At 42.5% G+C, this 16,342-nt stretch overlaps 1 protein-coding gene across 3 annotated transcripts in view; it reads right to left on the minus strand.

Annotated features, from left to right (window-relative positions):
• Nucleotides 1-1,567: 1,567 nt before the first annotated feature.
• Nucleotides 1,568-16,342, minus strand: part of LOC131706679 (interferon-induced protein 44-like) — a 69,176-nt gene continuing 54,401 nt past the window's right edge. For all 3 annotated transcript variants that reach the window (XM_059008247.1, XM_059008245.1, XM_059008246.1), the window contains 4 exons: nucleotides 9,112-9,240; nucleotides 8,022-8,163; nucleotides 2,799-2,896; nucleotides 1,568-2,314 (listed from right to left, as the gene is read on the minus strand). In XM_059008247.1, coding sequence (XP_058864230.1) covers nucleotides 2,153-2,314; nucleotides 2,799-2,896; nucleotides 8,022-8,163; nucleotides 9,112-9,240 — 531 coding nt within the window. In that variant the 3' untranslated portion in view covers nucleotides 1,568-2,152. The remainder of the gene's footprint in view (nucleotides 2,315-2,798; nucleotides 2,897-8,021; nucleotides 8,164-9,111; nucleotides 9,241-16,342) is intronic.

Genomic DNA, 16,342 nt, shown 5'->3' on the forward strand with positions numbered 1-16,342 from the left:
TCCAAATAGCCTATTGGCATGGAGGTGGCGTCTAATTGTAGATTTGGAGACTTGGTGACCACAAGATGCAACCAAGTTCTGTAATTCTCCAACTGTGGCCCTTGGATTTCCCTTTGCCTCCCAAACCATCTGCCTCACTGTGTGTGGGGGTAAGATACACTTGCGTCCTCTACCAGGCAAGTTTACCACTGTTCCAGTGGTTTTGAACTTCTTAATTATTGCCCTAATAGTGGTAAATGGTATATTTTAACTATTGTTTTATACCCATTGCCTGATTTATGAAGGTCAGCAAAAATTTGTCTCTTTTCATTTGTGAGTTCTTTGCCTTTCCCCATGGTGATGGATGACAAATGGATTTCATATGCGTGTTACCTCATTTTTATACGCCAGTGAAACAAAAAGCCTTGGAAGGCCACAATACAGTTCCTTAAGACTGGGATGAACTTAAAGAAGTAGAATGTTAATGCATATTTAATTTTTTTTAATTTTATTTATAGTAATATTTAGGGGTGCCAATAATTCTGACACCTATCTTTTTGAGAAAATGTTTTATTATTTATTTCTTAGCAGACGCCCTTATCCAGGGCGACTTACAATTGTTACAAGATATCACATTATACAGATATCACATTATTTTTACATACAATTACCCATTTATACAGTTGGATTTTTACTGGAGCAATCTAGGTAAAGTACCTTGCTCAAGGGTACAGCAGCAGTGTCCCCCACTGGGGATTGAACCCACCACCCTCCGGTCAAGAGTCCAGAGCCCTAACCACTACTCCACACTGCTGCCCTATTACTTGTTAATAAAAAAAAAAACTTTTTTCTCTGAGCAATTGTATTAGAATAAAAGAATATAGTTTTCCCATATATTTGAGCATAAAATATAGCTCATTACCTGTGTTGTTTATTTTATACAGCCTTTTTTGCTCATCTTTATCAAGGGTGCCTGTATATATAACATGCAGAATGAGACTTGCGTGGTGATTTCTCAGATGGCTTTTGAATAGTGTTACTGCTGCTGCTTGCCTCAGAGTTTTCTTTGTTCTGTTCTCTGACTAAATAAATACCACAGTATATCTGCCATTTTTTCTGTAATTCTAAGTGACAGAGATGAAAAAACAGATTGTTGGGTGATTTAAATGCTGTTTCAGTTGTATGTTGACATTTTTACCTACAGAAACACTGTTTAGATCATTGTTACTATTAAGGCATAGTAATATTAATAGATCAGGTAAGTAAGTTGGTCTATGATGTCATAGCCGTGCGGTAAGACAATTATTACCACAGTCATGTGATTTTGTTCAGCCAATCACAGCACTTAATTTATCCAAGCCATTTTATAAGGGAAGCTATATTACAGTACATGGGAAATGTATGAGATGGGATTTTCAAATACAGTGGTTAGTAATGTGAACATCCTGAAGTTAATACATCTGAAAGGTGTTTGAATGAACCCCCTTATTAGACAGACTGGCCAATACAATACAATACAATACAATACAATACAATACAGTACAATAGCAACAGCAAACATGAGTGCTGCGTAAATAGGAAACAAAGGCATATTTTATTTATTTATTTCAAAAAAACATCATTCCCATTTCATTTATGATGTTATGAAAACTAAGACTCATGCTCACCTGTGATTTACATTCTTCATTTTCCTCAGTCTTTTACATTATTGCAGAGTATCTGTAAGCTGTAAGGTTCAGCAAAGGTTATTGCTGATTAATTTAAAGATCATTAATTGACGTTAGAACTAGACTTAAACAAGAGTACTCAAGTAGAGTATTTAAAAAAAAAAAATCATAAAATGATAGATTAAACAGTAGATTACATGCTGAATAATTCAGAGCTGCTTATTGACATTTTTTTCTGTTTATGCAAAGCTGACAGCTTAGAAATGGATTTAACAAAGTGTACAAAGAATATGATTTGAATTTTCATAAATACAAAAAGCAACTCTTTGATAGCGCTGACTGGGTGATACTTCTTGTATCTGGGACCACAGCCTCCTGCTGCTCCCAGTCTCTCTCCAAACAAATTAATCAACTTCCCTATATACCAAGTGACTATTCTCCGATTAGCAATCAATTAACCAATTGAGTAATGGACTCAGCGTGCTTCAGGTGTGACAGGTGATACTCTACATTCTCTCTTGAAAGGGTTTTGCAGCCGTCAGCATTTGAGCAAACGCCTCCAACAGCAGAGTTCCTTTTATTTGGTTAATTTTCTCCCCCGCGAAGTAGTTTGAAACCACAAGGACATTGCACATTGAAATTCTCATCTTCTCTGCTATGTTTTCAATCTGAAAGAGAATGAATAAAGTATTAGTTTATAAAGAACAGCACATTTCAATGCCTGCTGCATGTGTCGTGTGAAACATGCTGTACTTGATGTCCTCCAGAAATACTGCACAGCGATTTTCATTTTGATTTCCCAGCTTTTCTTTCTCTTTATTTCTTTGTTTTATTGCCACACAAACAACCGTTGTTGTATTAAAAATAAACACTTGAACATTTGGGTTGACCTTGACCCATCCAAAAAGGATGACCGTTTTCTGGACGTTTGGATTTTACTGCATTTCACCAAAATCAGTTGATGTTTATAAGAAATGATTTTAACTTCATACAGTTATTCTTTCCTGTATCTAGTGTTTACTTGAAAAGAAAATCACCCATTTATCAGTTCAGGTCTAGTGCTACTTGGACTCTGGGAAACTAAATCTTCTTGAAGAGCCCTGGATTTTATTAGCGTATGTTACAATGCATGTTGATATTGTTTTGACTCACCTTTTGTTTTATATCACTTCTCCTGTACAGATTTTTCAAATCCACAGTCTTCTCAAAAAGTTCATCAACGAATGTAACAAGCAGCTGGCATGGTACTCCTGAAAAGTGATACATTAGAAGTGTTGTGTTATATAGAGTATAGTGTGATAGTGGATAGAAAAAGATCATGTTTCAGGTCAATCATCTCATTTAACAGACTTGATTAACACTAATCATCAACAACCTAATGTTCCTTTACCCCTGTAGGAGGGGTTACCCAAGAAAAATGCTAATCAGGATCACTGAAAACAGGCCTATTTTTTTTTTTTTTTTTTAAATTTAGTGCTGTGACAGGCTGGCTGCAGGGAGGAACTCAGACCAGAGAGAGAGAAACACACAGACAGACGGTGGTGATGAGTAGCTGAGTGCAAATGGTAGCACTCAGCATTTATTAACAAAATAAAAGGTTTAAACAGAACGCAAAAACAGGACACGGCACTTTACGGCAAAATAAAACAGACAAACAAAACGCACTAACACTTAACAAACGGTGCACGGACAGACAAACACACACGGTGAGTTTAAACACTTATTTACGTTATGTTATTTTACTTTCTTTCTCCTCCTCTCTCCCGTTCTCCACTCACCGAACACACAACCCCGAGTGAATGAAAATGTGTCTATATATACTGTTGTGCTGGGATTCAATTACTAATTAATTATTCACTTCAATCCCAGCACGTGAATTCATTAGATGCAACCCCGTGCTCACATATTATATTTAACCAGCACGTGAAGTGATTTGTGCCCTCCTCGTGCCTAAATACAAATCTACATTTTTAAATACACGTGAAACACAGACCCGTTTATATCCCGTGTACCAATCTCTATACACCAACATTAACACACGCACGCAACATACAACATATAACACACAAATGCACACAGGGGCGGGGCACATTGCCACTTATACCCTCCCTTGTGCGCAGCACACATGGCCTCAACGGCCACCTCCCCCCTTAAAAACCCAGCAGTCCAGAACAAAGTCTCGGGCTGGGAAGGGAGGCTTCAGTGGGCCCATGGCTGGCAATGCTGTCAGCACCCCTGCCGGTAGTGGCACGGCTGACAGCATGCTGGTCCACTCCTGCAGCGAAACTGCTGCTGGGGAAAGTGGTCTCCTGACCTCTCCCCCTGTCTTTGTAGCCGGTAGCTCCCTTTGGTGGGGCTCCAACCAGAGTACTTCCGGCAGCGAAGAAGCTGCAGTGGGAGCAGGTCTCCGGACCTCCCCCACGATCTCTGGCAGCGAAACTGCTGCAGTGGGAGCAGGTCTCCGGACCTCCCCCACGATCTCCGGCAGCAAAACTGCTGCAGTGGGAGCAGGTCTCCTGACCTCCCCCACCTTCTTCGTGGCCGGCAGTTCCCCTTGGTGGGGTTCCGGCCACAGTACTTCCTGCTGCGATGCGGAGCAACAGGCAGCCCCAGGCGATGCGGAGCGGCTGGCAACCCCAGGCGATGCGGAGCGGCTGGCAACCCCAGGCGATGCGGAGCGACAGGCAGCCCCAGGCGTTGCGGAGCGGCTGGCAGCCCCAGGCGATGCGGAGTGGCTGGCAGCCCCAGGCGATGCGGAGTGACAGGCAGCCCCAGGCGATGCGGCGCGACAGGCAGCCCCAGACGATGTGGCGCGACAGGCAGCCCCAGGCGATGCCAGACAGGCATCCTTGGGCGAAGCGTGGCAAGCATCCTTGGGCGAAGCGAGGCAGGCATCCTTGGGCGAAGCGAGGCAGGCAGTCAGGACAAGCTGGGGTGCGGGTGTTGGCCCTCTTCTCGGCCTCTGCGGCCGGGCGGTTCTTCCCCGTGCTTCCCTCAGCAGCCTATGCAAGGGCTGCTGAGGACCGCCAGCATCTAGTCCTGGTCCTTCTGGTGAAGGGAGAGGCAGCTCCTGCTCCTCTCCCCCTGATGGTGATGGAGGCAGAGGCAGCTCCCGCTCCTCTCCTCGTGATGGTGGGGAAAGTGAGACCAGCAGGCATTCATCCTCTGCTGGTGGAAAGGGACCCAGCAGGTATTCACCCTCTGCTGGTGGACAGGGACCCAGCAGGCATTCACCCTCTGCTGGTGGACATGGCGGAGGCAGAGGCAGCTCCTGCTGCTCTGCTCCTGCCGGTGGAAGTGGCGGAGGCAGAGGCAGCTCCTGCTGCTCTGCTCCTGCCGGTGGAGGTGGCGGAGGCAGAGGCAGCTCCTGCTGCTCTGCTCCTGCTGGTGGAGGTGGGAGCAGCGTGTAGTCTCCTGGCAACGAAGGTGGGAGCAGCGTGTAGTCTCCTGGCAATGGAGATGGGAGCAGCATGTAGTCTCCCCCTTTTGCAGGGGACTGGTGCTGCTCTGCCTCTCTTGCAGGGGACTGGTGCGGCTCTGCCTCTCTTGCAGGAGACTGGTGCGGCTCTGCCTCTCTTGCAGGGGACTGGTGCGGCTCTGCCTCTGAAGGGGAAACCAGCAGGCATTCTTCCTCTGCTGGTGGAGACGGGTACAGCAGGCATTTTCCCTCTGCTGGTGGAGATGGGGACAGCAGGCATTCTCCCTCTGCTGGTGGACATGGGGACAGCAGGCATTCTTCCTCTGCTGGTGGAGGTGGAACCAGCAGGCATTCTTCCTCTGCTGGCAGCTTGGGTCCTAGGGCTGTAGAAGCCCCAACTTCCCTCTCTTTGGGCTGTGGACGCACCGACTCCTCCCTTTTGGGCTGTGGACGCACCGACTCCCCCCTCTTGGGCTGTGGACGTTCGGGCTCCCCCCACTCAGGCGTAGGACGTTCGGGCTCCTCCCACTCAGGCGTAGGACGTTCGGGTTCCTCCCCCATCTCTAGGAAGGTGCAGCTGGCCATGAATCCTCCTGCTGGAGACCCGGCTACCTGGGCTGCTGTTCCACTTATAGCTGCCTCCAGGTAGCTGAGGACCAACTCCACACCTTCCTCCCAGGTGCTTAGGGTGTGTTCCCTCTCATAGGTCTCCCATCGCTCCCTGTCCATCAACCACAGGATCCGGATGGCTACTGGCATAGACTGGGCCTCTAGCCCAGCATTTTCCAGGATCCAGTCCTGTAGCTTGATGTGTCATCTGCCATTGCACCCCCACTTTTTTTTTTTTTTTTTTTTTTTTTGGTTGGTGGGTTTTTTTTTTTATTCCTGTAGTACTCTCTCTGGCCTGAGTCTGGAGGTGCTGTTGTCCCGGTTCTGACACCACGTGTGACAGGCTGGCTGCAGGGAGGAACTCAGACCAGAGAGAGAGAAACACACAGACAGACGGTGGTGATGAGTAGCTGAGTTCAAATGGTAGCACTCAGCGTTTATTAACAAAATAAAAGGTTTAAACAGAACGCAAAAACAGGACACGGCACTTTACGGCAAAATAAAACAGACAAACAAAACGCACTAACACTTAACAAACGGTGCACGGACAGACAAACACACACGGTGAGTTTAAACACTTATTTACGTTATGTTATTTTACTTTCTTTCTCCTCCTCTCTCCCGTTCTCCACTCACCGAACACACAACCCCGAGTGAATGAAAATGTGTCTATATATACTGTTGTGCTGGGATTCAATTACTAATTAATTATTCACTTCAATCCCAGCACGTGAATTCATTAGATGCAACCCCGTGCTCACATATTACATTTAACCAGCACGTGAAGTGATTTGTGCCCTCCTCGTGCCTAAATACAAATCTACATTTTTAAATACACGTGAAACACAGACCCGTTTATATCCCGTGTACCAATCTCTATACACCAACATTAACACACGCAACATACAACATATAACACACAAATGCACACAGGGGCGGGGCACATTGCCACAAGTGCCCAATTATTTTACCCCTAATTTGGAATCTTCAACTATCATCGTTTCTCCTCACCGAACAGCGATCTCCACACAGCACAGCAGATCTGAAGGTTCAGTGGGTATCCTCCTATCCCACAACCAAGCCAACTTCCTTTTCACACCCAGCAAACCGAGAGCGGATATCAGTGAGGTACTGACCTCTGGAGGACAAAGGCTAGCCCTGCAGATCTCTGCCCAGGCTTACCAGCTGCCTGTAGAGTTCACTGTGGCTTGATGAGGACAGACAGTCCCTGCTGGCTTATCCCTCCCTAACCCGCTGGGAGCGTCAGATCCAATGCAACGCCCCCTTGGAGTCCCCAGCGCAGACCGGCTAACTGCGCACAGGCAGGATTTGAACCTGCTCTGTAGGACTCATCCTGCACACCGCGCGGTACTGCTTTTGCCAGATGAGCCACTCGTGGATTCTCCACCAGACCTATTTAAGCAGTAATGTTCAACGCAGCAGTCATTACCAGCTAGATAATCTACCACAGTGAGCTGAAGGAAGGAGCACTTAACCAAACACAAGGTAAGTTATCTTCAGGTAATGATATTAAAACAATTTTTGGGGAAATGAGAAACTGTGGTGTTCTTTAAGGTGTGGTTTAAGGGTTTTACAGTACTTTGGTCTGGGTGTGTTTAAAGCGAGTTTTAAGATCCTGTTAGTCTTTACAGGGTGTCTAACTGTGATAACACTTTACATGAAGTGTCTCTAATTACTGTGTATTTATGTAGTAGATGGTTAGTAGCAATGCATGTGTACTTACATGTATGCATAATATAATCCTAACCTTATCTCATCCTATCACCAACCCTAATCATAACTACACCTTACCCTAACACAACTAACCTTAACCCTTTTCTGATACAATTGTGCACTTGTATCAAGTACATTGTAGTTATGGACACTGTAATTGTGTGAGTACACAGACGTTTAGTAGGTAACTAGAATGTAAATAAACAAGAGTCACACTTGGAGATGGATTTGCTAAGTGGCATGTACAAATTCTAATTGGCATACAAATTGGGCATGAGCACAGTATTTATTCTATTCTCAACAGGTGAAGATGTTTACCTGGTGGAGGCGGCAGGGATACATAATATATACGAGAGAGAGAAAGCAAGAGAAGGAGGAAAAGAAACAAAACAAAATAAAAAAAAACAATATTGTATATCGAGCACATAAAGTATATAAATACACACACACACACACACACACACACACAAGATACAAATTGCACAAGATAACAGTCTGAAGCTAGCGCACAGTATTTATTCTATTCTCAACAGGTGAAGGTATATATATGAGTATATAAATATATATACACACACACAGAGAAATTGGCACACACAATGCTAATGATATATTACCAGTCTCTATGAGCATTCCAATGAATTCTTTATAAACCCGAATCAAGGCCAGATTTTCAGCGTTGTGAATTGATATAACCATCACAACACAGTGGATTTTGTCTCCTTCCATTGAGCTTTTTGTTTTCAGAATATCGTCAAACTAAAAAATAAAAACAAAAATAAGTGTTAGAAAACAGTTACCATTTCTCAAAAGATACTTAAAATATTACCAAGAAAAGTCAATTTTAAAAGAGATTATTACAATTTTATTTTTAATGCCTCCAGTTAGTCATCTATATACATTGAGAAGCAGAGTAGCTATTCAGAGACTGAGGTCTATTAAAATGACCTGCTGGGAATAAATGAACTGACTTATTAAGTATGGTTAATTGCTGTGGTTTTAACTCACACAGTTTTAGCACAATTGAAATAAGCTGTGTTTTATTTTAGATGTAATAATGGGGAGAATTACCACCCCCCCCCCCCCCCCCCCCCCAAGTCCAACATGCTACATTTGCCATTAAAAAATTAAAGTTAAGGCTGTTTGAAAGTTGTATCTACTTCTAGCATGAATCTGAATTTTAAAAGGAGCTGAAAGTCACAATATGGGCAGCAGTGTGGAGTAGTGGTTAAGGCTCTGGACTCTTGACTGGAGGGTCATGGGTTCAATCCCAGGTGGGGGACACTGCTGCTGTACCCTTGAGCAAGGTACTTTACCTAGATTGCTCCAGTAAAAACCCAACTGTGTAAATGGGGAATTGTATGTAAAAATAACGTGTAAAAAATAATGTAATTGTATGTAAAAATAATGTGATATCTTGTAACAATTGTAAATTGCCCTGGATAAGGGCGTCTGCTAAGAAATAAATAATAGTAATAATAATAAATGAGCTGAAAGAATTAGTTGTGAATGCATGGTGTGTTTGTTTCTCTGTATGCCACTGTAAATGATGGAAGAGAGAACTGTATTCACTTGCATTGCATCATGCTGTGTAAAAATAGTATTCAATGATGTTACAGCTGCTGAGCCACTCAAAGGAGCCAATGCACTTTCAAAATGCTTTCTACAAGTCTTTTACACATCATTGCATTAACATTACTTACATACCTTTGTGCCTTCAGCCACTTCACCATCTATGATCTTCTTTAATATTATCGTGGCATTTTCTGTTTTCTCCAATTCAAATCCTGCTGTATCAAAGATTTTCATCTTGTCAATGAATTTGTGGCATCTTAGCTGCAAAGAAATTATACAATGCTCATATTTATTATCCTTATGCATTGATATTATGTGCAACCTGCTATAGGTATAGGTAAATTAACACACAAGCCCAGAAAACCCAAATTAACAAAGTGCTACAAAACTTGCTCGACTGCGCCACCCCCAGGTTAAATATAGAGCAGATGGAACTCAATCTGGTCTTTTAACAAGAAGTACTTAACCACATTCCGACAACTGCAAACACTTTTCAATGAAATAAAAAGTAGTGAGACATGAATTACAAAAGTGCAATTTTTTTTTACAAGTAACAAAAGAATGCATTTAGCATAAACTGTTTTTTTTTGTTTGTTTTCTTTAAAAATCAAACACATATATGGTGGATTATGAGTTACAAATTTTTAAAAAAAAAACTGTTATGAGGCTCGCTTCAGAACCATAGACAAAAATGAGTTAGGGACACGTCAGGCACAGATCTCCTATCACCAAAGCAGGGGCGGATCCACACTGTCATGAAGGGGGGATACCTGATACAAAACATACCGTTAAAGTAAATAATATATTGACATTTTTAATGAAAGAGGAGGGTCCGGACCCCCTGGACCCCCCCATGCAAAGGTGCCTGAATGAAGAAAGAAACACACCGTGCAGCAATCAAACAAAACAGAAAAAACAAATGTTAATACAAGATAGAAAAAGCCGTGCTCCAAAGAATCTAAAACGTGACAAATCAAAGTGAATAAATCATGCAAACCATACGTAATAAATACCAAAAATAAATGAATAAAAATAAACAAAGCAACACCCTTCACTACGGATCCCCACACCTGCGAGAGAAGGGAAACACGTGCTGGAAACTGGACTGGAAACACCTTGGTTTATTCTATGCAGCAAGACAGACAAACACTCAGTTTAGCAAGACTTCACTATTTATCGGGTGTTCTCGATTTACAGACCTAAAACACAAGCAAGAGCACACAATAGAATTATATATCGCACACATTTTTGAAAAATATACAAAACAAAAATAGAACCCTAGAAAACAGTGGCTGGCACTAATCCTTATTTCCTGGAGGCTTTAGGTCCGGTATCACCACACGTCTTGTCCTGACAAAGCAAATCCTCACCTCAGACCTGTCAACTCTCTCTTATTTACCGGGAGTCAGTCGAAGACAGCTCCCAGGACAGACTTTTTCCCGTATTTTAAATATAATTTGAAAAGGAATTTTCTTTGATAACATTTCAAGTTCTAAAATCATGGTGACCGCAGTGCAATACCGGAATATATTTTTCAGGATTTGGGACCCAGGGGATCCCAGTGGCATGCATGCATTCAGGGTGTGAGGTGAGCACGGTGCTGGAGCTAGTCGTAGTAGTACACGTTACCACTTACAATGGCTTTCTGTGCGACAAGTGCAACTGCTCCGGTTAAAAAACACAAGTATTAACACTAGAACCACCATAGTTTCTGACTAACTAGAACCACAGCGCACCTCAATTTGACGTTTACATTTTTAAACAGCTTCGATATGAAAATGAAAGAGAAAATATCGGATACAACTCAAAAGACATTCGAGTTGTTCATGAACATCATATCTAACATTTGCAGAGCAGAAACACCGTATTTAAACATAAAAGGCCCGCTAAATCCTAAAACATCCAATATATCACTCTCCAAAGCTAAAATATAATTCCTATACCTTATAGCAATGTATCAATATAAATGAGATATAAATTCAAACTTGTTCTTACCTTCCACTGTATTAAATGAGTCAGTGTGATTTTCTTGATTATTAAAAAGTTGCCTGGACATATTGTAAGCCTAGTGCACAAACAAAACCACTTACAGGAGTTTAAAACATCTCTGTACTCCTTAAACGTCTCTCCTGAGTTTAAGAGTGTGCTCAGAGCAATAATAGAGCTCTGTGAAGTTGCCCCCCCCCCCCCCTACAAACAGCACAAACTTTGAGTCATATATCATTCGTTTAAAACAAATGTTTGTGCCACTATAGTTTTTAAGATATTAACAATTATTTTTTGGGGCAGTGACGTCACTCAGCCCCCCTGCAATACCGGAATTGAACCAAACTTTCCTCATTCGTTTGTGCCGGTTTGTGCCGTTGAAACAAACGTTTTTGCTATTATTGTTTCTGAGTTATTAATAATATGCTTTTCGGGCTGACGTCACTCAGCCACCGCCACACAATGTGCTGCAAGAAGCGCAGCACCTGCACATTCTGAAGTGAACGCCAGTAAGCCTGGCCAGGCAGTCTAGTTCACTGTCAATGCATCTTTTTCAGCTCCATATATTCTTTTTGTTGTTGCCTAGTTTTTTAATACTCTGGCATGTGGTATAATTCATGTTTTACTACCCCATTTTATTATGGTTTATACAGTAATTTTCTGGCTATGCTATGCATGGTTGTATTTGGCCCCGCCTGCTATCCGTAGTTGGGGGTGGAGATTCCTTTGTTTTGGGAGCATGTTACTGGTAAGGTATAAAAGCACAAGAAAGCCAGGTATGGGGACTCCCTGTTCCTTCTATGGGTGACAAACGTAGTTGGTTTCCAAAACCTTATAAAAGTGTTAGCCTGTGTTTTGCGTGCAGCTATTTTTTTTTTAACTTTTTTTCCCCTATGTTTTCAGTATGTGTCGGGACTAAGAATAGCGCTGCAAACATGCAGTTATACCAACACGCAGCTCTTGTTTCACGTGCCGTTCTAACAACCCCTCGGTTTGATTTGCTACTTTGTATCACTGTTCAATTGCTATGGACCAAGAATAAGTTTCAACCTTATGAGATTTCCGGTGTGATATGAACTGGAGGAGCTACACAGCAGATTCACTGTGACCGGGTGAGATCAATCCTTTTTTATTTCTGCTGGATATTGGATATTACAAATATATATTTTTGAATGGCCATTCTGTTTTTGTTTGAAGAGTGGTTTTCTTTTTGTTGTTTTATTGGATATCTTTTTGTTATTTTTTGGGAACTGTATTGGACTTTTTTTTTTTTTGTACTTTTTGCTATAAGACCGGGACTAAAACATTGATGTGCAACTATTTCTGTATACATGTAAAGTGCAGCTGTGTAGATTTTTGAATAAGCAGTCTAATTATTTAGAGGCATATCTTTAGTTTGCTTCTGTTTCTGTAGTAATGGTTTGCAATTAACGGTCCTTCTAAACGGTATTATGCATGTAGCTATTAAAACACATGATATATAAATGTATCTTTTCTACCAGCTGCAATGATTGGTTTATTTAACATTGAAATGGTGGTTTGTGCTTGAAAGTTTTCTGATACTGTTTAAGTCCTACTACACTGATTTCTCCATGTACACACATTTCATTACTGCTATATTTGCTAATAGTAGTATCTAATAAATCCTGATCCTGTTGAAGTTTACTCTCTTGGTTCCTGTGAAATCCTTGTTTTATGCTGTACTGATTTACTTGCTGGGGCCGCAGTATTTGGTGTTTTATCCTCTGTGTCAGTATACTCCTATGACCTAGGTGTTTAGTTATTTTATACTAGGTAAGTTTGTTACAGATTGGTAAGTGAGTCTAAATGCTAGTTTGCTAATGACATCAGCTGCTGTTTGTAGTAATACATTTTCTAAACTGTTTGAGCTGTGGTAGATTGAAATCTATTTTGATAGCGTGTAAACTGGACCAGCTCTAGACCTGCAGGACAGTATAAATTGGCAAACAGTGTCTTAGAACGCCAGGCGTTCTAAGCACCAGCCAGTCTAAGGGCCACACGTCCAAGGGCAGTCTGAGCTGTGACAGTCTAAGGGCCACATGTCCAAGGGCAGTCTGAGCTGTGACAGTCTAAGGGCCACATGTCCAAGGGCAGTCTGAGCTGTGGCAGTCCGAGCGAGGACCTTTTCCCAATCTCTCCCAATGGCGGCTACAGGCCTCATTCCTACTCTGACACCTAACGTCTGGATCCCCTGGACAAAGCGTGCTCACTCTTTCTCCTCTCCTAGAATAAACACTGGTAAGTACCTGCTCCAGATACCGCTACTAACTCCTTCTCCCCTACACTGCCTGCTTTTTCAATTGTCATCCTCTGACTAACAAATCTCTGCTTCTTACTGAACTTGTAACTGATGCTAATCTTGATCTTCTCTGTCTAACTGAAACCCGGCACTCTATAAACGATGTGCACTTACTACATCTAGCCACCCCAAATGGCTATTCTCTCTTTGACAAGCCTTGTCTCACTGGCCAAGGCAGGGGCTGTTATTGCTAAATCTGTGCTCGCTTTCTCAGTTGAGCAATTTGAGCATCTCGTAATCAAGCTCTCCTCTCCCATGTCCGTCACTTATCTACCGTCCACCAAAGAATTACGGCTTTTATTGCTGAGTTTTCGGTATTCTTCTCCCTCGTATGCACTTCTACTGACAAAATCCAACTCCTAGGTGACTTCAACATTCATGTCGACTAGCCTTCTTCACCTCTAGTGACTGACTTCATCAAGCTCCTGGACTGTCTTGGGCTATCTCAATCTGTCAACGTCCGCACTGACATCCGTGGATACAACCTGGATCTGCTCATCACCAGAGGACTTAACCTCTCCAATCTCTCCATCTCAGATATCTCACGCTGACTATTTCTTAATCAGTTTTAATATTAATCTTAAAGCACCTAAATCCTCTAAAACCCGCAGAATGTGTCTCTTCATACCCTCTAACTGGCACTCTCCCGTCCTTGGTTGACAATGTGGTGACCCTCTACAACGCCCCCTTACTCAGATCATTGAAACCATTGCCCCGCTTACAATAAGAACGGTGAGGAAAAATCGCACCTGCCCATGGTACAACTGTAAGTCGCCCTGGGTAAGTGCGTCTCCTAAGAAATAAATAAATAATAATACACCCTTGAACTTCGAGTGCTTAAGTCTGCCTGCCGCAAGCTTGAGCACAAGTGGAGGTCATCTGGATTAACGGTTCACAGAGAGATCTGGACCGACCATCTTGGTAGCTACTGGTGTGCACTCCCTGCTGCCAGGGTGAAGTACTTCTCTGAAATCATAACTATGGGACACAGTAAACCCAATATTCTCTTTAAGACCATTGACCAAATCCTACATCCAGCCACCGACAGATCCATCTCCCATTCATCCTCCTCTCTTACCTGTCATGATTTTGCCTCCTTCTTTCAGAAACAAAATTGACAACATCTATTCTACGCTCTCTTGCCACAAACACAGTTTTGTACTTGACCACCTTGACTTGCCTCCGGTTACCCCTCCTGCTCTCTCCTCCTTCTATCCACTCTCCATTACTGATGTTTCCGGCCAACTGTTGAAATCAACTACTGCCACATGCCCCTTGGACCCCTGGTAGACTAATTTTGTCTGTCTCTGTGTTTCTGATCTTGCTCCTTCCATTATGCACACTCTCAACCTGTCCCTGGATTCAGACTCAGTTCCTGCTGCCCTCAAGCTTGCCCGAGTAACACCAGTACTCAAACCCTCCCTTGACCCGGCTGTCTTATTTAATTTCCGTCCAATCCTCCTTTTCCCTCCAAAATTCTCGAAAGGGCTGTAGCCAGCCAGCTGATGAAACATCTCATGGATAACAATCTGCTTGAATCTCTGCAGTCTGTCTTCCTGCCGCATCAAGTACTGAAACTGCTGCTTTTGATACTATAGATCATAGCATTCTTCTTGACCGCCTTCAGAAGTATGCTGGTATCTCTGGAACCTGTCTCTCCTGGATGTCATCTTACCTATCTGGACGCATGCAGTTTTCTATGCTGGATGCAGTGGTGATGCAAACCCAGTCATTTGTCTGGCTCTCGGCTTGCATTCAAGACATCGATGCCGGAATGTCTGCCAGTTTTCTTCAGCTCATCAACAGATTGCAGCTAGTTCAGAATGCCACCGCCAGGATCCTTACCAGATGTAAAAAACGTGAACACATTACCCCCCGTCTTGCACAACTGCACTGGCTACCTGTAGGGTTCAGGATTATTTTCAAAATTCTCCTGCTCACATACAATGCCCTTCATCACACAGGTCCAGAGTATCTCTTCAACCTGCTGACCCGCTATGTCCCTGCCCACAAGCTGAGGTCCTCCGACTCTGGCCTGTTTTTTTTATCCACAAGCAAAAGGGCACCACACCATGAAAACACACTTTTAGCTTATTTTACTATATATATATATATATATATATATATATATATATATATATATATATATATATATATATATATATATATAAGAACATAAGGAAGTTTACAAACGAGAGGAGGCCATTCAGCCCATCTTGCTCGTTTGGTTATTAGTAGCTTATTGATCCCAGAATCTCATCAAGCAGCTTCTTGAAGGATCCCAGGGTGTCAGCTTCAACAACATTACTGGGGAGTTGGTTCCAGACCCTCACAATTCTCTGTGTAAAAAAGTGCCTCCTATTTTCTGTTCTGAATGCCCCTTTGTCTAATCTCCATATTTGACCCCTGGTCCTTGTTTCTTTTTTCATGTCAAAAAAGTCCCCTGCGTCGACATTGTCTATACCTTTTAGGATTTTGAATGTTTGAATCAGATCACTGCGTAGTCTTCTTTGTTCAAGACTGAATAGATTCAATTCTTTTAGCCTGTCTGCATACGACATGCCTTTTAAACCCGGGATAATTCTGGTTGCTCTTCTTTGCACTCTTTCTAGAACAGCAATATCCTTTTTGTAATGAGGTGACCAGAACTGAACACAATATTCTAGGTGAGGTCTTACTAATGCATTGTAAAGTTTTAACATTACTTCCCTTGATTTAAATTCAACACTTTTCACAATATATCCGAGCATCTTGTTGGCCTTTTTTATAGCTTCCCCACATTGTCTAGATGAAGACATTTCTGAGTCAACATAAACTCCTAGGTCTTTTTCATAGTTCCCTTCTTCAATTTCAGTATCTCCCATATGATATTTATAATGCACATTTTTATTGCCTGTGTGCAGTACCTTACACTTTTCTCTATTAAATGTCATTTGTCATGTGTCTGCCCAGTTCTGAATGCTGTCTAGATCATTTTGAATGACCTTTGCTGCTGCAACAGTGTTTGCCACTCCTCCTATTTTTGTGTCGTCTGCAAATTTAACAAGTTTGCTTACT

This window comes from Acipenser ruthenus, chromosome 36 (assembly GCF_902713425.1).
Source record: "Acipenser ruthenus chromosome 36, fAciRut3.2 maternal haplotype, whole genome shotgun sequence".
Lineage (NCBI taxonomy): Eukaryota > Metazoa > Chordata > Actinopteri > Acipenseriformes > Acipenseridae > Acipenser > Acipenser ruthenus.